The sequence below is a fragment of the Hippoglossus stenolepis genome, chromosome 16, assembly GCF_022539355.2.
Source record: "Hippoglossus stenolepis isolate QCI-W04-F060 chromosome 16, HSTE1.2, whole genome shotgun sequence".
Lineage (NCBI taxonomy): Eukaryota > Metazoa > Chordata > Actinopteri > Pleuronectiformes > Pleuronectidae > Hippoglossus > Hippoglossus stenolepis.
Genome location: NC_061498.1, coordinates 14,571,668 through 14,594,615, shown reverse-complemented (window position 1 = coordinate 14,594,615; position 22,948 = coordinate 14,571,668). Strand labels below are relative to the sequence as shown.

The following is a 22,948-nucleotide window of genomic DNA, read 5'->3' as shown; positions in this document are numbered from 1 at the left end:
TGTAGATGAAATATTCAGATGAGGCTGTCAGTGAACAATGGGCCTCCATTAGAGGGATGTGCTGGATGGATGCTTCAAGACTTAACTCCATCGAGGAAGCAAAGCCTGCAGGTCACAGAGAGCTGAGACAGTAACTCACAGAGCACTGCATGTCTTCACTTTCACTGTTTGACAGTATTTATCAATGAGGAGCCAATGGATTATGTGGTGGGACACTTTTAAAGATACATAATGAAACTCATAACTCAACCTGCCATAATTATCTTTGATCCACTTTTAGCGTATATAGCCCCTGTTGATCTATAAGTAATATAGCTATATAGATCAGGGGTTCCCAAACTTTCCACATCATGACCCCCAAAATAACGTACAGAGAAACATTTGTTTTGTAATAATAATGGCATATAATAGTTTTTAAATTGTATTTGATTTCTGAAAATCACCTCTCCCTCTTTCTGGGTTTTGGAACCTCTGAAAGGTAATTTTACAAATTCACAACATTCTTATAGAGATATTAAAAGTATTTTTATAACAAATGCATGATAATGAAATTACTTTAGTAATTTTGGCTAAATTCAGAAAAATCCTATTAGCAATGTTACTGTAGTATTTCAGAGATTTTTAATTATTTTATCTCAAATGTAGGAAACAAGTATTTTTTACTTGTCCACAAAGTGTTGTTCTTCCATTTGTTTTACACCAAGATGATGCACTTTGCAGGAGGCATGAATGAAGATCTTTACATTTCTTCTGAATGGAAACATGCTGATGATCCTTGAAAGTTTCCTGAGCTGCACAAAACACCACTAGATGACAGTGTTGACATGCTGAGATCATGAGATCAAAGGTGTCAGTAGCTGATGCTTAGTGACAGTAAAGCATCTATTTGCATTTGTCTCATCTCTGCAGACCTGTAATGCCACAGCACATGTATTCCACCATTCATACCACTACACTGTTAATCTCTATAACATTCTGAATGGCTTTTCTTCGGCCGTGCCCCTCACCACCCTCACCACCACCACCACCACCACAACCAGCAGCAGCAGCATCCTCCGGGCTGTCGCATCCTCTCCCCTCGCTGCGCTGCCTGGCAACGGGAGGAGGAGGCTGCTCTGGACGAGGGAGGGTACCACGGTCCCACGTGTCCTCCTCACCACAGACCCAACGCGTTTCTCTTCGCCTTGTCCCCCCCACCCGTTTCCGCATACAGCAGATTCGGATACAGGCTACACGCACAAGCTCATACACGCATACATACGCAACCTGTACGGTGCGCGCTCTCCCGTTTCCTCCCCCTCACTGATCAATCCGCAGGAGGCCTGTATCGATCATCTCCGCCACGAGCCTGTAGACAATACTTCATTTCTCATAAATCTGATTTGCAAATGCAGATTCTCCGTGGCAGAGAGAGAGAGAGAGAGAGAGAGAGAGAGAGAGAGAGAGAGAGAGAGAGAGAGAGAGAGAGAGAGAGAGATGAGTGGACGCGCATCATCAGGCGTGTAACACATTCACGTTGGATCCTCGCCCTCGCTCCAGCCGCGCACTCCTCGCTCCGTCTCCTCCCCATCCCTCGGCCGGGTTCGTGCGGCTCTCTCGATGGTGTGATCCGGGGGAATATGTGAAGATCATGCGGGCGGTGTGGTGCTTCATGGTCTTTGCTGCAGTGGGCGAGAGGCTTGCGGTCTCAGGTAAGAGAGAGAGAGAGAGGCGGGGGGGAGAGAGGGAAGAGGGGGAACACCCTTTTTCATTTCCTTTGCATCCACATTTTTTTTCCCCCCCACTTGCACCAGCACTTTTCTAAACTGGGGTTTTATTGTGGCGGGGTGTCGGTGCCAATTCCAGCCTCCTGCCCGAGACCATCCCTCTCCGATGCCTTGATTTGCTGCATCAACACATTTCCTCTGCAGCCCCATTGCCTAAATACAACACACCCATAACCATTTACAACTGGGTTTTATCTAAAAGCTCTGTGATGTCCACTAGACAATGTTGTGCAGCCTGATTTCTGTTATTTTATAGGCCCTCTGTATATGTCTGAATGGGCGTCTTTCTTCTATATAGCCCATATGACAAGTGAGTGGATGTATTATTTTTCATTAAAACTAAAAATATCCTCACCTAATTTCTTAAAATACAGCAGCAAATTGCAAAAATCTTTTTCCGGTATGATATTTAGGTCACCATGCCATCATCTTAAAGAAAAGTAATACACTGATATGTCTCTTCCTGCCAATTTCGGTCATTTGCTTTCCTCACAAAAACCCCACCAGGTCAACTTCAGGCGGGCTCAGGTGTGTCCCTGCCTCACCAAGCCCACTGCCGCACCACAAGCCTGCATGTGTTGACTGTCCCTGTTGTTGCACTGTACAAACAGGTGTGGACAGGAGCCCGGCGCAGGATGGAGGCATGTGGGGCTGGTTTACCCCGGCAGGACGGCCGGACAGCGGGGACACGGCGGCCGAGATCACCCACCCGAAGTGGCTGGTGCAGCAGACTGAGTCGGAGGAGGAAGTGGCTCAAGACTACTTCGATACCAGGGTGAAGAACCGCACTGGAGACACACTGGTAAGTTGTGAGTCTGGGTAATAAACCAGTTTGACTCAAAATGTGTTTACATTCACACTGAACCACTGTGAACCCAGTGACCCTGTTTTAGATGCCAGGGAAGCCCAGGGGTCCCTTATAAGGATGAATCATTATAATTTGATTACGATGGAAGTCTCCTAGTTGGACAGTGTGTGAGAATACTTTAATATATCAGGAATTACCTCATATATTGCAGATAAATAAGTGTAGATGCATATTTTCATGGACCAAAATCATATAAAATCTTAATATTTGAGGAATATTCGACCAAATGAAATCAACCCCAGTGAAAATCTTTTCCCTTGCTCAGCATGCATCCACAGGCTACTGAAGAAGATTGTCTGTGTTTGGGACTGAAGGCAAGTCCGTGTGGACATAAAGGGGTGTGTCCGTTCTAAGATAGACTGTCATCCTGCTGAAGGAAACCTCATTTTTCCAGTGTCTGTAATAACAGCTCGGCGCTCAGCTCTCCGCTGCTCATGCAGGGATGACGGTGCAGGGTGGTGTCTTGCAGCAGTGTTCGCTCCCTGTAATTTTGACCTACTTTTAGTCCCTGAGAAACCCTCTAAAGTCATCTGGATGAAACCAAGTTGATGTTTTACGTTGATTCAAAGTTAAACTCTGATAATTCTATGAGAAACATCTGGCCAGCACTGGTAGTAAATGCACAGTCAATCAACGGGCGGAGTAAATGTCTGTGTGGCGTCACGTCCGATCATCCTGCTGCTGTGCCGAGCCCCCGATGACTTCATTATTCAGTGGTGTGTTGAAGTAGTGGTGTGTTGAAGAATAATAATGTCCCCATTAATCATGAAACAGGCCTGTGTGAGAAGTGCTACATGGTCCAAGAGGCTTGAACACCCCCCATCCCATCATCTCTCTCTCTGTCATGCTGATCTGATCTAGTACATATAACTGTTATGATGGAATACATTAGACTCCTTAAACACACTAGAGTCACGTGTGTCAGGAACTGTAAGTCCTGATGAATGTTGTTTTCCCCTGCACGAGAAGCTGTCAAGAGGAATTCTATATCACAAAACAACAGTATAATGTAAAAAAGTAAATGATAACAATAAATCAGATAATTTCCCTTCTCAGGTGTAGAATGTCTCAGGAGTCTGTCTTTCAGCTGCCATACTCGTCGCAACCTGCTGCATTTTGCATTTTTTTAAATATTAAACATGCTTGAAATGACGAGATAAATTTAGAAGCAGCAGGAGATGAGTCACATCATTCTGCGTTTAAAATAGATGAGGCAGCATTTACATTTTTCATCACCTGTTGTGTTTACTTTGGATTCCATACAAGTTGACAGTGATATTTTTGCACAAAGAGAAGTTTTCATTTAATTGAGGACATTTGTCCTCAAGCTGAGGTGAAGATTTCCATGTATTTTTTTCAATAGTTGGTAGGTGAAAATATATCTACTAAAAGCAAACTGTACAGCAGCAGAATGAAGGTGAAAGTTCAATCACTTTGCCCTTGTTAAGAGGCGAGAAGTACCTAGAGATGCTCTGATACCATTTTTCCCTTCAAGATCCTGACACCTGGACTTTGCAAATCGGCCGATACAGAGTACTGATCCGATACCGGGGCATTTCAAATATATCAACATATTTTAACAGCTATATGCTGCTAACTCTGTACGATTGCTGTAATTGTTGTTTGGCCCCCTTCAAAACTCTTGCATACGATACACGTTTTACTTGTGGGACTTTCTGAATCGCTGACATAACCCTACATTACCATAAATCACTTATTCTTTGCCGCTCTAAAAACAGTACCTGCCAGTGGCAGCACAGCACAACTGCTGTTTTGGAGCATGCAAATAAAATTGCAGTTTTACCTGGGTGGTACTAAAGAGGTGGTTCTGGATCAGGAACATAGATTTGTGTACTTGCCGATGCCAACTCTGCATTTTCTGCAGAATCTGAGGCATTTTCCGATGCTGGTATTGGTATTGGAGCATCTCTGATATCAACAGGGCAAATTCATCTACTGAGGAAGATTGTGCAACCCTAAAAATTGTCATCACTTGTGGACGCCTCGCCAAGACAGTAGTAAGAAATCTGTTGTCCTTACTCAACGAAGGGAATAATTCCTGGATAGTGATGCGTTTTATTGTAAAAGCCCAGTGATTCACTGCAGCCTGGTTCCTCCAGACTGAGATCAATCCTCGCTGGCACAGTCAGAGCTGCCGAAGAGACACACTGTTTAGTCTGCAGTAAATCTCTCTCTCTCCTGGCCCTGCTGTCTCCTCACCTCCTCAGCTCTGGCAGCCGTCCATAAGGGACGTTGGCACAGCTCGGCCTAATATAGACCCTACCACGAAAGTTTTCCTCCTCCTCCTCCTCCCCTCCTTCTGTCAACCCCTCTCCATCCAACTCCAGCTTTAGCTCTTAAATAGCCACCGCTCACGCCCGCCTGAACGCTGGCAGCCAATATCGATCAATGAGGACTTTATCAATCACGGGGTTATGGCAGCTGAGATCTGAGTGTACACACTATTGATTCCGTTGAATTATTCATGATACTTTTTTCAAAATCACTCTGCGGTTTTGACAGAGCAACACACTTAACCACAATTGTTTTGTTACACTTTAATACATCAACTGTCCAACATGTCTCTGCTTTTTTTAAATTTTATTTACAGCCACTTCACTTGGCCCAGACCTGTTTCCGAGTGGAAGCCTTTGGACACACCTTCACTCTGGACCTGGAGCTAAACCAGTTCGTATTTCTCCTTCCAAAAACACTGAGATGTGCCTTTTTTCTGCACACTTTGTATCAGCGGGTGCTCTCCATTTATTTCCACCGCTCTCATTAGCGTTCCCACACACTTAAGCAAATGAACGTAGCACCTCCATTGTGTTATGTGACAAGATGGGGGAATACCAACACTCAGACGCACACAGCTGGAGGTTCATGGGTTTTCCACTGATTTTCATTAACGCCACATGTTAATTTGTTTTGCCTGTTCTTTGCGAAATGCATTTAAGTGGAGAGCAAGTGTTAGAAATGATCCTTTTGACTGAACGGTGATAGAAAAGACGCTGTCAGAAGTATCACACTGTCTCTCCTCCATTTGCAGTCACCTCCTGTCTTCAGAATACGTGGAACGGCACTTTAACCAGGATGGCAGACCCTCGGAGTCTGTGGTAAGATTCTTTTTTTTTTTTGCGTGTGATGGGGATTTTAGTGCGAAGTTGTCTTATCTTTTCTGGAAGCTGGTGAAAGGAGAACTCCGGCAGCAGCTGGTGTCTTATGCAGAAGATTTTAATGTAGACTTGATGCATCAATGAGACCAGAAGGTGGAACAATATACAAACGCTAACAGAGTAACATGAGCAACTGCAACTGAGAATTTTTGCAGATGGCACGAATAACAGCTCTTCTCCAATGCATGTAAGCAGTTGTATTATTATAAAATGCTGATCTTAGCTGTTGGCAGAGACAACAGGGTCAGCAACTCTTGTAATTGATTATCCATGTTGCGTTCAACACCGGTGGCTGAGGCTAATGCTAGCCATTTCAGGAAAGGGGTCGTATGATAGCAGCCTGACATATCAGCGAAGGCTACGTCGTGATCGAACAGACCAAATCCTCAAGCTGTTGTCAGTGTCTATGTCATAGTTTCCAAACATCTCTGTTTCTGACCGTCCAGACAAAAACACTGCGCTACAGTTTTCTAACTGAGAAAGCAGCATTTCCAAACCTCTCTGTTTTAGCAGCTCTAAAACTCCGGAGTATTGTGGACGTCACGTGTGTCTGTAGCAAAGTTGATGCATTATTAAAGGAAAACATAGTAGTGTGGATGCAGCCTTAGAATTGAAAGTTTTGCTCTGTCTGATGCCGTCCCTCACATGGTTTATAGCTCATTATGTAACATAATGCTTCTGTCTCATGTATATTTTAAGGCACGTAATCTCATCGTAGAGACAGACGACATGCTTTTGTTTAGTTTTCATCTTTTTAACGGCACATTCCTTTATGTAATTGTGATACTGAATACTTTATACTGTTTGATGCATTCATCTATTTATGGAAACCGCGTTGTGTGCTCTCTGCTACGAAACTAGGCTGCCGTGTAACCGTTCACATTATGTATGTTACCCTCCTGCACATGTGTGGGTTTGCCTGTCAGCGGCGTGTGTGTGCGTGCCTCTCCCCGCCGTGGCCTTTATCAGACGAGCCAAGAGAAAAAAGCACTGGATGCCTGTGGTGTAAAACCACGAGGTCGGAGAGAGAGAGCCGTGGAGAGATAATGTGGAAATGGATGAAAGCCTTGACATCTAATGTGACATGAGCTCATCGGCACCAACCTGGAGGAATGTCGCTGCATTCTGCTCGCCAGGAGGGGATGGCTAATGTTTTTTATTTTCTTTGTTTTGTTTTCTGAACAAATGTGCCACTCACTGACCCGCTCCCCTACACCCACCCGCCCACACACCCCTCACTTCATGTCCCCCCACACACGATCCTTCCAAACTCTCCCTCGGTCCTCCTGACCAATCGTGAGCCTGTTTCCATAGCAACCAGTTATCTCAGCAGTGTCATTAAGTTCTTGGCAGCGAAGAGAATGAAAGAAGACCAAGAGGGAGGGAAGAGCAGTGAGAGAGGAGGAGGAGAGGAGGAGGAGGAGAGGAGGAGGAGGAGGAGGAGGAGGAGGAGGAGGAGGACAGTTAACACAAAAGGCCTTGGAACCAGGGAGGAGTAATTTTGCGGATGTGTGTGTGCTCATAGAGGACGCTGGCTCCCAGAGCGGTTGGCGAGGGAGAGAGGAGGGGATGGAGACCCTGCAGTCAGGCCAGATTGTGGCTCAGCTTGATGGAGGCCTCACGCAATGCCTCTGGACATAGGGCAGGCGTGATGCATTCAGGGCAGCGCGTCACCAGTCTCGTCTCTGTCCTCAACACACTTCTATTTTCACTCGAGGTGTTGTGTGCCTGAGGTGTTATTGCGAGTGAGACTCCCAGCCGAACCTGATTTGATCCAGGTGAACCGGTGTGTCTCACTTGTCTCACCTTTCCTGGAGGTTCATCTTCGCCGCTGTGATCTCCGTGTGTCCTCTTTTGGGGGGGGGGGAATGCTGGCAGGGGCTCTGCTGTGGTAATCAAGGTTGTTAAAAGGACAAAAAAAGGGAGCAGAGCAGAAATGCTTTTTTCGCTTTCATCTTGTGCCTTTCAGCTGCACAGTTAGGCCCCTGCCCCATGTTAAATCCTCAGATCTTACTGCGTGGGTGACACGAGCGTTGATTTATTAAAGAGATCCCTGCGCTGGGTCCACCTCCACCTCTGTTGTCAGTGGAGCAGAGCAGAGCGGAGTGGAGCCCAGTGCACAAGTAGGTCATACACTGGTCCATAAACGCCACAGTGGGGGTGAGAGGGGAGTTACATATGCAGAGGTTATGTGAGAGGTTTTCTCCTCAGAGTTGACCTATCACGATGTCCGGTGAAGGTATATAAGAGCATCACTAGCGGCTGTTTGATGAAAGAGCGCTGCGTTGTGTCCACAGGGAGGGGAGCACTGCTACTACCAGGGAAGGTTAAGAGGTTTACCAGAGTCCTGGGCTGCTGTCTCCACCTGCCACGGCCTGTGGTGAGCCTGATTATTCACCTTTATTTGTAACATCAAATATTAGTTACCTGTGCATGCTGATTGGGTGATGTAAAGTTGTGCTGCTTATCTTTTTTTATACATACATAACTAGAATGGCTCTCAGTAGAATGCATCCCTACAAATTTCACACACTCATAGATTCAGTCCCTTAAATTTGGCTGATTCTTTTCATCATGATCCATGAATTATTCTCTGGGTAATCAGTGAAAATGTTGAAAATTGCCCTTAAAGAAATTGATTACAAAAATCCTAGATCCGCTCCCTGATCTAGATCTGCAACAAAACCTTTTTTAATATTCTTTCTTGACCCATACCACATCTATCAGCCAAGTTTCGTGGAAATCTGTGTTGTAGATTTTGTGTAATCATGTTTACAAACAAACAAACAAACAAACAGGGGACATAACCCCCTTGGCGGTCTTTAATTTCTCATCATAGCTCTGTTTTCTTTTTTAAATAATTCTGCCCATTCTGCTCTGCATCTCGTCTGATTGGTTTTTCAGTGGCATGTTCTCTGATGGCTTCTTCTCTTACGGGATCGAGCCCCTTAACAATGGGACCAGTCAGGTGACCAGTCCTTCTATTAAACTTCAGTGATTTATTTGGACCAGCATGAATTTAATTCAGTCTGGAAGCTGATTTTGTGTCGAATGTAATCTGGATGTTTTCTGTTATTAGGATGGTGGAGCTCACTTAATCCGCAGGATGCCTGATATCAGACTTTCCCCCCACTGCACAGGTACGTACGTCCCCAGTAACTACTAGTTACGATTGACACTCACATCACATCAGAATAAAATTACTTTCAAGTCTCTTTTTACCTTGATCAAATTTAAACTTATCTTACTGTCCAATAAACCTCCAGTACAGGCAGCTGCACTCTCTCTCATGCTCAGAATGGAGAATAACAACATTTTACAATAGAATCCAAAAGACAAATTGAGAAGGGACAGTTCGGACAAAACAAACGTGATTATTAAAGGGGATGTCGTTTTTAGTCAGTTCGAACAGGGTTAATTACAGTCGCAGGTTTTATTGACTGGAGACTCTAACCTTTCGACTGAAAGTGAGACAGTAATGTGCTGTAAATCGCTTGTTGAAATAAGTCAAGTCGCCCTCCCTGCCTCTCTGTGTGTCCAGACTGTACAGAGGACAGTGAGTGGGATCGCAGAGGAGGTGACGGTGGTGACGACAGACCGGACCAAGTGAGGGAGCAGCAGGTGTCCGGGGGCCTGAGGCGAGCCAAGAGATTTGTTCGCAAGCCCTCTGTCCAGACCGAGACCAAATACATTGAGTTGATGGTGATCAACGACAATGAAATGGTGAGTTAAAAATATATATGTGTGGTTAAATATATACTGGCATGCATGACTTTATATAGTTGTTTTCACACATACTTCTCTCTAACGTACGTAGACATGTTTGGACTACATATGGCTCACAGCAGGACGGTTCCTGGTTCGGATTCGGGTGGTGTTTGCATGTTCTCCCCATGTCTGCGTGGGTTTCCTCTGGGTACTGCAGCTTCCACCCACAGTCCAAAGACAAATACAGATTGTTGTTAGGTTAGGTTATGGTTGATTGTGTCTGTATGTCGGTCCAGGTAGAACCAGTTTGGACTTATGGAAGTCGATACCAAGTAAAACATTTTTAATTTCAGAAAATGAAAACACTAATACAACCAAATATATACAATTTGATTGAGAAAATAAACATGTTTTTATTTTTATTTTAACATAAATGCACATCTTTGATGCATTTTTTATTTAGTAAAATAAAAGTTTTCATTTTTGCAAATACAATATGTCAGCTGCAGTGTGCACGCTGCACAGTTAGGCCCCTGCCCCCAACTGAAAAATCGACATGGCTTTCGTCATGGAAACTGTTCTAAGATCAGAGTAAGGAGGAGTACAAGTCAGAGATAAGGCAAACAGAGTTGCATAACAGAGTTGCTCCTGGGTGAAATTCAAAAAGCTTTAGAGGCAAATAAATTTGCAGTCAGGAAAATTATGGATTTTCACCCTTAAAAAGAAATGAAAATATTCTCTATAAAAACCAAATAAACTCCACTGCTGCCTTTTAAGACTGGATGCTGAGTGAATAAGGATTTCAATGATCAAGAGCTCTGAAGAACCATTAAGAACAAGTCTGTAAATGTGTGGTTGAACTAAACAAGTTTTTTGTTGTGTCATCGTGTTGAATCAGAGGACGACCTTGCAGACTTTTGTAGAGTTGAAAACTTTTAGGATCAATAACTTTATTTCATTGTGGTTCGACTAGTTTTACTTTGTACGAGAGGTAGGAGATGTGTGATTTATCAGAAATGCAGTCAGCACAGATTCGTGCATAGATTCCTGTAATGGAACTCTGGCCATCACTGTTGGCTGCTGCTGATACGACGTGTAAATACAAAATTCAGGTTTATATTGATGAGGGTCCTTACAAGTATTGAAGTACAAATCTGTGTGTACGTGTTTGTGTGTGTGTTTGACAATGTGATCCATCTCTTGAGCCATCTGTGTATCTTTGTCTCTCCACAGTTTGTACAGCTGCGTAACTCAAGCAGCCAAACCAAGAACTTTGCCAAAGCAGTGGTCAACATGGCCGACGCGGTAAGAGCTTTGTTTGTCAGATCATAATCCTCAGCAACTCTGCACACACACACACACACACACACACACACACACACACACACACACACACACACACACACACACACACACACACACACACACACACACACACAGCCACCTGTCAGAAAAGTATGTGTGTGTGTGTGCTCATTTCCAAATTTGGAAATAATTGATCCCAGATAGAAATCTGTTCTCCATGTACAGTCCAGGTGACTTTTTTTTTGGTCCCCAGCTCTACAAGGAACAGCTGAACACAAGGATCGTTCTGGTTGCCATGGAAACCTGGACCTCTAATAATAAGATGCCGGTCGTTGAGGACCCATTGATAACGCTGCAGAACTTCATGAAGTACAGGAAGGACACCGTCAAGGAGCAGAGCGACGCTGTCCATCTTTTCTCGTGAGAGGAAATCAAATTTCCGCAGAGTTGTTGTTTGATGTTTTGGATGCTGATTTTAATTTCAATCATACTTTTTCCCCGTGCACCTCAGAGGGCGCACATTTCACAGCAGCCGCAGTGGGATGGCCTACACAGGAGGAGTGTGCTCTCAGACGAGAGGCGGAGGAATCAACGAGGTGAGGACAATCTGAAATGGTTACATTTGCTGTTGCATCATCAGAGATGAATTTAAACAAAAACGTAATCATGGTTTAGCTGAACATGCTTTAATGTGAATAAAAACTAAATTTTAACTCTAATCAAGTTTAATGTCTTAAAGCAAAGATGAATATCTTGTCATTTTAAAGTTAAGACTAGAGGTAAAGTTGCATTTTTAAAAGTCTTGGGTAACAGAGACAATTGTATCTATTTTTCGAGAGGACTCATAGATTGTTTGAATTATTAACTCTTTCAAATATTAAATTCACATTTTCTTGCAATAGAATTGAGTATTAAGTATTAAGTATTAAGTATTAAGTATTAAGTATGAAGCTGGAGCTTAGCTTTGAATACAGGCTGGAATCACGGGGAAGCAGCTCTCCTGGATCTGTCCAAATATTAAAATCCACCTAAAATCTGTTTACTGCACATAAACCTCAGTTAAAATGAAAGTTGACATATTTAAACGTTTTGTTTGTGTTCAGATTAAACAAATGACGTGTCTGTTATTCAGATCTAGTTGTTTGTTTGGATGGAGTCTGGTTTGCTGTTTCCCCTCGATATCTGGCAGATGTTTTACAGTATTTCCATATTCAGTATAAGGCTCTCATGTGTGGATTCTATCTGTATTTGTTCCAGTATGGGAATGTCGGTGCAATGGCCATTACTTTGTGCCAGAGTCTTGGCCAGAACATCGGGATGAAGTGGAACAACGCCCGCAACTCTGCAGGTAGCTGAGAGCTTTCTGATGTAGATTAGAGGGACAGAGAGATCTATAAAACCAGATGAATAAATCAGCGCAGCAGGGAGAGGCAGATCTGAAAGATCGAAGCGGAGCACAATAGCAAGGGAGGGGTTTGATAGCTGGGTGTGGGGCGGGGGTTTAGGGGGACAGCGTTGGTGGTGCGTCGGTTTCCCCGTCCAGCGGTCGTCTTCTGTAATTAGATTTCTCCATTAGGTGATTAGTCACCTGGGCTCCAGAAGGAGGTGGCGGTGGTTAGAGCATCGCTGCCACTGAACAATGGGTTGTGTGATTAATGTTTGAGAGCCATCAGGTCCATTACTCAACGACAGGACAGGAGCTCAGTGCACAGGCTGTGAGTCCCACACCGCTGTCCAACAGAAAGTTAACAGATCTAAGGGAAAGCTTTCTTCTTTGCAATGTCTCTTCAGGCGTTAAGTTTTCTGACTGTCCGTCCCATTTTTGTGAACACGATATCTCAACAGAGCATTGAGAGAATATCTTCACATTTGGTAAAAACATTCAGTTGGACTCCAAACCAATTCGATTTTAGTAGTCAGAGGTCAAAACATATTTTCTGCCTTGTGAACGCGATATCTCAGGAACACCTCCAGGGAATTTGGAACAAATGTTCACTTAAGCTGCTTTCTAGACGTTCTCTGAGCTCCGGATAATCTCCTGAGGAGCTGTAGGTGAGAACCTAAATGTCTGAGTAAAGGTTCCAAAACTGAAAAATACAAAAATAGTAGAAATATAACAGGATGAAAAAGCGGAGCCACACACATCAAAGACAAAGACGAAGACCGCAAGAGAGTGTTTGATGATAAGGGCTGACAGAGCGCTGTCGATGTGCTATAAACAACAACATTCCATCTCAGCAGCACAATTTATATGTTAAATCATGCCTCTGCTTGCTGTACCCCCGAACGCCCACAGATTTCTGCGTTCTTTGTATGTGACAGGCAAACTCTGGAGAAAGTCCAGAGCCAATTTTGTGGACATTCATGTTGCTCATTAGAATTTGATGATGAGGGGTCAAAGGTCAAGGTTTACATATTACAGGTTTACGATGCAACACAGCTCGCATTATGCTTTCTTCTTATTTCTTTTCCCTCCTCTCATCGATGTTCCCTCTGCTCTTCTTCACAGGAGACTGCAGGTGTCCGGATGCCTGGCTGGGCTGCATCATGGAAGACACGGGGTACAGATCCACCTCACACACAACAAAACTCACATGTAAAAACGTTTCTCCTCTCTCTTTAATGACACGACAGCGGGGTTGTTTTCTTGCCGCGCTCCCGGCAAGCTGTGATTTGTTCCATTCATTTCACTCAAGCTGACGATTAAACACCTGTAACAGAAGGAGGCTTTGACTTTACACATCACAGCTTATATTAAACATCTGATATCAGTGTGTAGATCTATATGAAATGATCACAAATGGTCAATTTTCTAGCTGTCCGTACCAGATGGAACAATAAAGATTTCAATTATTCATTTGACTAATATCTTACTACAGATGGTAACATTTCTGTCTGGTTGCAAAGTGATGGCACAGACACCCACAGTAGATCTGGCAATGCTCACTGGGTGAAACGCACTCTGCTGCTTTTTTAATTTCATTTTTCTTTGTCATGTCCTGCTCTCAATCGTGTGTGTGTGTGTGTGTGTGTGTGTGTGTGTGTGTGTGTGTGTGTGTGTGTGTGTGTGTGTGTGTGTGTGTGTGTGTGTGTGTGTGTGTGTGTGTGTGTGTGTGTGTGTGTGTGTGTGTGTGTGTGTGACCACAGATACTATCTGCCCAGAAAGTTTTCTCGCTGCAGTGTTGATGAGTACATCCAGTTCTTGCTCCAGGGGGGCGGGAGCTGTCTCTTCAACAAGCCCAGCAAGGTGAGGGCCATGTGGGGGTGTGGGGAGTGGTGACGGGAGCCTCCTCTGACAATTATTTGTATTTATTGACTGTTGTCAGTCGATAAATAAAATACTTACTTGTAGACCGAAGTATTTCTTTTTTTGGTTCATAAACATTTTTGCATTTAGTTCAAATGTATTTATTTTTTTAACTACAAGTCATAATATCAGATGCAAAACAAAGCTCACAGCATGTCTGTGTAGAATGGGGTGGAACTCTTCTTGGTCATGGTGTAGTGCAGATTTGAATGACACCATGTTTTACTGTTGGTTTGACACACTGACATTGGATTCATCAGTAAACAGGAAGTTTTTCAAAGTCGGGCGTTTGGCCTCGTTTTGCCTCGTTAGAGGTGGTTTTAGAAACTGCCACTCATCCTCTGAGATCACTGCAACAAAGCTCTGTGATGACATTGTATTTTTTTATGTCTCAGGGAATTTGGCTTGAAGTGTTGATCTTTTAACAGTGCAGTCACTCTTGGTCTGCTTGATCGTGCTTTTGCATTTGTCGAGTTTCATGCACTATGCCTCCGTATGGAAACTTTTTGCTTAAATTGAAATGCAACCTGGAAATAATGTTGAATCATAACTTTCTAACTTCTTAGACTTTCTGATTATTTCCATGTTTGCATTCAAATATGTAATTTTTCAGTGTGGTGTCAGACTTTTGAGTCCCACAGTTCATGCTCATATCTGTTCCCCTCTGTGTCGCGCAGCTGTTGGATCCTCCAGACTGTGGGAACGGCTTCGTGGAGCCAGGGGAGGAGTGTGACTGTGGATCCCAGATTGTGAGTAAAATCCAGCTCTTTAACCCGCTGCAGACGAGCTTCACCTCAGCCTTGTGTCTCTGTATGAGCACCGGAGGGTGTGGTGTTGTCTGAAAACACAAGTTCATGGCTTGCTTTCTCGACTGTGGCTGCAGGAGTGTGCCCGGAGCGGAGGAGCCTGCTGTAAAAAGTGCACGCTCACCCATGATGCCATGTGTAGTAATGGACTCTGCTGCAGTGGCTGCAAGGTGAGTCAAAAACCCACTCACGCTTTTTGTCTGCAATGGGATTAGATTCAATCAGCATTCACTCCCAGGTCAAACGACGCTGCAGTAGACACAGGTTTTAATCGGCTCTGATCGGCAGTGATGGAAATATGCTAATTTGGCAAGACAGCGAGATGAGAGAGCATTAAACATTTAGCACCAAGGGAAAAAAACACATGAAGGCAAATTTTCTATTGGCAATGGGAAAGAAGTTAAAAAAAATGTGTAAACTCATAAAAGAGGTATAACTTTGTTACAGTAAGTCAATATGAGGTTCAGTAAAAGACTGCTGAGCTAAAACACCTGTTCCATTGTGAATCCCAAAATTGTATTAGTATCATGATTATCATTACTAATGTTATTATATTTGAACATTGTTTTTTGGTGTAAAACAACACATTTGGCATCAGCCCAAGAATGAAATCGCAGGCAGCTTGTGCTTTTATTTTCTAGCCTGAATGCTGCACCGTCATGCTTTAGTAAACACCTGCATGATTAGCTGCTAAAGCACTGGACTTTTTAACCTGATTTAACCTGACGCCGTTTGACGCTGTGCCTCAGTACGAGCAGAGGGGCGTGGTGTGTCGAGACACTGTGAACGACTGTGATATCCCAGAGACCTGCACCGGCGACTCCAGCCAGGTAGAGTTGACTGTGTGTCCAAAAAGAACTGTAAGATCAACAAAGAGCATCAGGTGCATTATGTACTTTTCTTCTTTTGCAGTGTCCTCATAATGTCAACAAGCTGGACGGCTACATGTGCGATAACAGTCAGGTAAGAGCTGGTTGGAGACATTTTTCTCTGCAGGTCACTCTGACTCTGACACCTGATTATTGTTGTCTCATGTCCTCAGGGTCGCTGTTACGGTGGACGATGCAGGACTCGTGATGGACAGTGTAAAGGACTGTGGGGTTATAGTAAGTATAAACCACATGTACAGCAGAGCCATGTCTTTCTCCAGGAAAATGCATTCTGCGTAGTCTTATTTTGGAACTTTTATTATGTCGTCACCTTCTTCGTTCTACGTTTTCCCTCCCAGATTCAGCCGACAGGTTTTGTTATGAGAAGCTGAACGCTGAGGGGACAGAAAAAGGCAACTGTGGTCCAGGTCCTGAAGGACAGGGCTGGCTGCAGTGCAACAAGCCGTGAGTAATGCGTCCCTGACTCCTTTTACTGGGGCTCTCTTTATTGGGCTTTATTTGTGCAAAGTAAATGTCCGTCAGCTTATTTTTAGTCACACTGCTTCGTGTCCTAGTGTCCTGGAAGGATACAACTGGCTTTACCTAATCATTTTATCTAAATCCAATAAAATTTTATTTTTATCGATTTGAATTCACTCACTAAATCATCTGTGCAATCAAAGCATCAACCATTATAATAATTAAAAACACACAAAAAAGACTACATGTCAGTAATGTTGCAGTAATCTGAAAGCCTTATCATATTTAGACGACAAAAAAATGGCTCATGTATTGTTGTTTCAAAAGTTGAAAAACTTCCTTAGTTTCATGTGACTCTGTCATTCACTTCATTTTGTTTTTTTTCAGGGACGTTTTATGCGGCTTCTTGTTCTGTGCCAACATGACGATGAAGCCAAAGTTCGGAGACCTGCAGGGGGAGGTGACCAGCTTCACCCTCTACCATCAGAACAAGTACCTGGACTGCAGGTAAATGTCTCGCAGCCACTTTAGTCTGCTACGAGGAAATAAAGCACCTCCTCTAGCACCTGTCTGACATATTTGGATGTATCACTCAGAGGCGGCCATGCTCTGCTGGAGGACGGCTCTGATCTGGGCTATGTGGAGGATGGCACTCCCTGTGGTCCCAACATGATGTGTTTGGAGCGGCGCTGCCTCCCTGTGGCAGCGTTCAACCACAGCACCTGTGCGCGATCCAACTTTGGCCGCATCTGTTCTGACCACGGGGTAAAAAGAAAATAATATTTGAACCTGTACCTTCCCAGCACAGAAGAATGATCCTAGTCATACAGGCTGTTGTTGAAATATAGCCACTGTTTTTTATTCTTTCTTATTATCTGCCCAAGCATTTTCTAGGCAAAGGAAATCTAGGTTACATATAACTGTAGTTTGAATAGCATTTAGGTGACTATATATCCACTGTGAATGGCACTCAGTGTAAAGTGCAGACCCAATAATAATTTTAAACTTCTTGTAGCTAAGACCACAATATGTTATCTTGTTGGAAGTTTCAGTCTTTTTTGTTACCATACAGTGGCAGAAAAAGCCTAACCCCTGATGAAACCTTTTACCATACACTCATAAATTTCAGTAACCTAAACATGTCGGATTTTTTTCATCAAAATCAATGAATTATTCCCTGGGAAATTGGAGAAAATGCTGTATCTCACAATATTCAATTCCTGGATTCGCCCCTTTGTATGGATCTGTACCAAAATGTATTGGGTTCTTTCTTTCAGTAGCTTTCGTGTAATCTTGTTGAGAAACAAACAAACTAGAATAGCACTCTGTAGAGCCCCTTAAATTCAATCAAGCTGCACCAAATTTCACACACTCATAGATATTAATTCCCTTAACATGCCTTTTTTTGTTTTTGTTTTTATCAAGATCTGTGAATTATTTCCTGGGAAAACGAGGGAAATATCTTTAAAAAAATTATCCTGGATCCAAACCAAAATGTAATGGGTTCCTCCATGACCCGTACCACATCCTTCCACCAAGTTTTGTGTTAATCCGTTCAGTTGTTTTTGTGTAGTCTTGTTTACAAACAAACCAACCAAGAAACAAACAAACAGGTGAAGACATGTCCTCCTTCTCGGAGGAATCAACGTGTCATTGAATTGACATTGAAAGGCTGTTGAAACAATGGTTACAGGTCACCTAGATGTCTACAAAACGTTTTGCCTCTGCCTCAGGTGTTTGTTTGTTTTACCTCCCTGCAAACTGGCTATACAGCAGGTTTGAACTTTCTTTGCTCGACTTGTCTTCTGTCTGCAATCAGGCGTTGTGCTTGATTTCCGTCTCTGCTGCTTTTCCTCACAGACCTGCAGCAACGAGGTGAAGTGCATCTGTGACCGGGACTACACAGGGAAGGACTGCAGCGTCTTTGACCCCATCCCCGAGCCGACGGTCCCAACTGGCCCGGAGAAGAAAGGTCCATATGGCAGCTCCTCAAACTGCCTGTGTCTCTCTATTCTGTCTGCCCCTCATATACCCCCCTCATAGTCTCTACCCATCATCACCGTAGCTTCTTTATGTACCGGAGCAGAGCACAGGCACGGAGAGTAGTCCACCTTTTGTGAGAAAGTAAACATCGATATCTCACAGTGTTTCTCTTCCTGCTGCGTGTTGGTTTAAATGTTGGGAGAGTGGGTGTGTGTTGAGACACGTTCATTCATAAGAGCATATGTGCATGTACAGTACGTTAGTGTGTGTGTGTGTGTGTGTGTGTGTGTGTGTGTGTGTGTGTGTGTGTGTGTTGGCGATGTATGTCTTGCAGGCGCTGCCATCTTCAAGTGTCTCCCTTACTTTCTTGCAGTCCGCCCATGACACAGAGATAAAGAGCAGCTGCTCTCATAGGTACAAAAAAAAGCCAAAGCACGAGGGTGTCCAGCGAGAGAGCAGGGGAATGAGAACAAAGTAATAAAACTCTCTCTCCTTCACTTTTTTGTTTTTCTGTTACCGTTGTCTCCCTGACCTCCCTCGCTCACCCGCCTGTTCTCCCACCTCCACCCCACCCACGTGCTGGTCTCCTCCTCTTTCCCCTCATCTCTCTTTTTTTCCGTCTGCAGGTATCCTCCCATCTTCCCTCTCTCTCTCGATCACTCTCTCTCTCGATCACTCTCTCTCTCTCTCTCTCTCTCTCCAGTTGATGTCGTTGATGTAACGTGTTGATGCTGTCCTCTGACGTGTGTTTTTTTTTGAGTGGTGTTGTTTTGTTTCTGCCCCTCCTCCTCCTCCTCCTCCTCCTCCCCTCCTCCTCCCCCCCTCCTCCTCCCCTCCTTCCTCTGCGCAGGTCCCAGTGGCACCAATATCATAATAGGGTCCATCGCAGGTGCTATTCTCCTGGCAGCTATAGTCCTAGGGGGAACAGGATGGGGATTTAAGTAAGAGTTCTGGCATGCCTTTGTGTACCTGTCTGCTTCTACCCAAAGGACCCCCCCACACACACACACACTGCCCCTCCCACTCTCACCCCCTCTGAAGTAGACACCCGAACCTGCGGGGAGGGGGAAATGGGCCGTCAAGTCTGAGACGTGCTAATGCTTGAACTGCTGTTGGCGTTTTTCCGCTCCATATGAAACGTTGCACTTTGATCGAATCTCTAATAAACTCAGAGCTCCATCCTGCACCTTCTTCCCCCCCCTCACTAGCACAACCTTTTTGTAGTAGTGACAGGGCACGTCCGAGATGTTTGTTTGGTTTCTTTCCTGCCAGGAACCATTGCAAAACTTTTCTTAGACCGCTAGACCTGATGTGACTACTACTTCTCCGCTGGTGCCACATCTGGAAGTTTCACCCCTACCCGACTCTATGTGTAGAATTGAAGGGGCGTCATGGTTACCGTGGATAAACTTGGGCTTATTGAAATGTTTTACCTATGGTGCTATTTTTGCCTGCCTTATCCTGTTTTTCCCCTGTAGGCAGCGTCCCCACATGCCCTCGCTGCTTTGCATCTTCTGCACGGCTCCTCCTGTGCATGCTGGCTGTTGTTCACTCCTTAAACTCTGACCTAAAAGGACTGCCCCCAAGTGGTCACAGGAGACACATTCAGGATGCACTCTGAATGTGAACAGACGGGGTTAACACTGACCACTTGTGATTGGCTCGCTCAGGAGCAATGTTAATACCAGGTCTTGACGGGGCCTTGAAGTTAATAAGAAAGCTGTGTTTAACTAAATACGCTTAATTACGCTTAAAAAACTAAATATGCAGTCAGTCCTTTTAAGATCAGAGGTAAGTGTCTGTGTATCAGCTGTAAGACGGAAGGTTTCTCTTCCTGTAGTCAGACCTCTGGTGTAGAGGGAGGATGTACTAGCTTCTGGTGCAGCGCCCTGTCAGACCCAATGGGGCTGAGAGGTTCGATGCTATAGATACTGCTGATCTGCTGCATGTGACGTCAACACTTAAACCCTGCAAGAAAAAGTTTTGGATATGAAATACTGACAGATTGAATTTGCTCTAAAAGCTAAAGCCAGAAAATAATGATACACCACTGATTGTTTTATGTCCACATTTAATATTAAATCTGTAGAATTATCCTTTTCTTGTGCAGCTGTAGTGTTGATGTGTTATAAATATTATCCAAACTCAAATATAAAATTATTAAATTGCCTCTAAATGTTTGGAATGCAAAAATATTTCCTGTATTAACATTTTGTCTTTTCTCCCTCACCGTGTGCTCCTGGGATGCAGGAACATTCGAAGAGGAAGGTATAACCTTGTAGGACCCTGACTATGTGGTGTCCTGTCCATGGAGTGAAACATCCCATCCCACCCCTCCTTTCCTCGGCTTGGCTACTCGTTCATCCACCATCTGATCATCCCTTGCTTAATCCCAACAACTGCTTCTCAGCCTCATCCTACATGAAATCTTGCTTTTAAATAATCCCTATCCTCGTCCCTAATCCCATCAAATTCACTTCATCATTGCAAAGCAGAACGACTTCTTCCATTTTCCCTGTATCTTCATCTTCTGTCACTCATGCAACAATCTGCTGTGTTTCCTCCTCCTAATAACTTCCCTGTTTTTCCACTTCTTTCAGATCTGGTGGCGGATAAGACGTCTGTCTCTGTGTCCATCTCTATTGTCCTGTCTACTCCTGTCTTCCTCCTCGCACTGTGTCATTTCCACATTGGAGAAGAGGGGAACAAAAAAAAAGAAAAAGTCTTCCACTCCTGCCCCAGAATCTCTCCAAACCTCTTCCGATTATCGTTTCCTCCACACTCCCTCCCCCCCCCGTCTGCTCCTGTTGTCTATCCTCCCCAGCCGGGCCCTGTGAGGCTCCTCTCACCTCTCACCAGCCAAATCTCACCAGTGTGGCCGCGGCCAGCGGACCACTGAGGGTGGTGTCCAGGCCTCAGCTTGAGACGAGCAGGTGGCTCTCTCTGCAGGAGAGTCTTCCTCCAGTGTGAGGGCTCTAAGAATGTGCGACAGTGTCTGTGTCCCTCCTCTTCACATCTCGGACAGTCTGATGAAGAACTAATCAACGTTGGACCAATTTAAGACTTGACTGTCCAATGCCTGCCTACACACACTCTTTGGTCCGGGTTAAGCACTGGACCCGCGCACAGATGGAATTCATGTAAAAGGAGGTGAACAGTTTCCTTTTTTCTTAAAGGACCTGAGGCTCAGTTCCTTCAAGGCCTCGACTTCTCGACTTCGTGTCGCCGTGGACGATGTTCTGTTTGAATCTGAAAGGTTTCTGGTAACATGGACACGACTGAGAAGAAATCCCACACTTGACTGTTGTTCGCATGTTTTCCAAAGAGAGACTGAGGAAGTACAGTGGAGTTCATGTTTCATTGTTATCTGTGCTTTAAGTTGAGGCATCCCTCCCCTCTCCTCCCTCCACAAGTTTTCAGGTACAAAAAAAAAAAAGGAAGTTAGGTGTGTTATGGTTTTGGGATCATTTTCAATCACTGAACTTTGAAGCAGCAGAGACCGCAACTTAGTGTTTTCCTATATCACAGACAAACCGACATACATTCCACGATGATCTCGTCTGTGTGCGTGCGCTCACCGGTTTCCGGCCCGCACTTTGTACGCTTACGGAGGTGTTACTGTGTGTGTTTGTTGCACGAGCGAATGTGCAGGTGCGAGTTATTTTTAAAGAACAAGGAAGAATGTACGTGTGTTTACATTAGTGTTAGGGGCAGTTGTGTGTCCATGTACATCTTTAACACCCCTGTTACAGGTAGAGAGGCAGGTTTTTACCTCTATAAGAGCATTCGTTTCTACCAACTGTTGTGCGCTGCGGCCATCGCAACACAAAGGCAGCACGTGAATAAGGAATTCAACCGTTTTTAATGTCATGTATCTACAGAAAATGAGCACTAGCCAACTGTATGCACACCACTTTGTAAATATGTGCAAGATTTACTGAATGTTACTGCACTGTATGAAGATTTATTTAAAGCTATGTTTAAATTTAGTTTCAGCAAGCGTATAGCTATCGGCCTCGAGACGCGACCCGCATCTGCCAGATCTCTCCTTTAGTCAGGCGCTGTCTGTTTATTTGTAACGGCGGCGTTTACAGCCGAGGCCGCCGTCTCACCCTCTCTCTCGTATCATTCCAGCTATCACTGAAATGTCGTGAATCTTTTGTACATTTGTTGATAGCCCCCCCCCCCCGAGGCCCCACGGGCGAACGCCACACGCCCGGAGACTTTGTAACGATTCCCACCGCTGTAAATGACATTAATATAAGAGATCTAGACCGGGGTCCAGGAGGCAGCTTTGTCTGACACGTGTGCGTGTTATGAGCTCAGTTTGGTTTGTTTGAGCTTTGCACTATCGCAGATGCACTATTGTTGTATTACAATATGTACAGAGGTGGTATCAAATACAATCTGTGTTTTGATCCATTTGAAAAAAAAGAAAAAAAGGGGGAAATGAGATGCATCTCACCCCGTATTTTTAGACAATATCTTTTTGAATTGAGACGAGAATAACGAAGAGAACTAAGGAATGTAGATGGATGGAAATCAAGGGGAAATAAAATACTAAAACATTGAACCACAACTCCTATTCTCACATGTCCCTGTCTTTCCATGTTTACTTTTTATGCTGTTAGCTTGGGGTTTTATTTGATTTTCTGCTTTAAAAAAACATTTAGATATATA

The 22,948-nt window shown here is 44.2% G+C and overlaps 1 protein-coding gene across 3 annotated transcripts; it reads left to right on the top strand.

Moving 5' to 3' along the window:
- The first annotated feature begins 1,252 nt into the window (after positions 1–1,252).
- Positions 1,253–22,847, top strand: LOC118123887 (disintegrin and metalloproteinase domain-containing protein 11-like). 3 transcript variants are annotated; one of them, XR_007034878.1, is made up of 26 exons: positions 1,253–1,691; positions 2,378–2,568; positions 5,246–5,322; positions 5,684–5,750; positions 8,108–8,190; positions 8,715–8,778; positions 8,890–8,950; positions 9,352–9,533; positions 10,752–10,823; positions 11,077–11,243; positions 11,335–11,419; positions 12,081–12,171; positions 13,333–13,384; positions 13,971–14,070; positions 14,808–14,879; positions 15,014–15,106; positions 15,686–15,766; positions 15,849–15,899; positions 15,979–16,042; positions 16,165–16,270; positions 16,673–16,792; positions 16,882–17,050; positions 18,146–18,257; positions 18,642–18,742; positions 20,519–20,536; positions 20,869–20,984. XR_007034878.1 is itself a non-coding variant. In XM_035181538.2 (26 exons), exons 1-26 carry the CDS (start codon positions 1,631–1,633, stop codon positions 20,882–20,884), a joined length of 2,346 nt encoding a protein of 781 aa, XP_035037429.2. In that variant the 5' UTR covers positions 1,256–1,630; the 3' UTR covers positions 20,885–21,028. The 3 variants fall into 3 exon arrangements, 2 of the variants coding, with proteins under 2 accessions (XP_035037429.2, XP_047199684.1); XM_035181538.2 differs by lacking the exon at positions 18,642–18,742 and adding an exon at positions 19,119–19,209 and having other exon boundaries at positions 1,256–1,691; positions 20,869–21,028; XM_047343728.1 differs by lacking the exon at positions 18,642–18,742 and having other exon boundaries at positions 1,259–1,691; positions 20,869–22,847.
- The last annotated feature ends 101 nt before the right edge of the window (positions 22,848–22,948 follow it).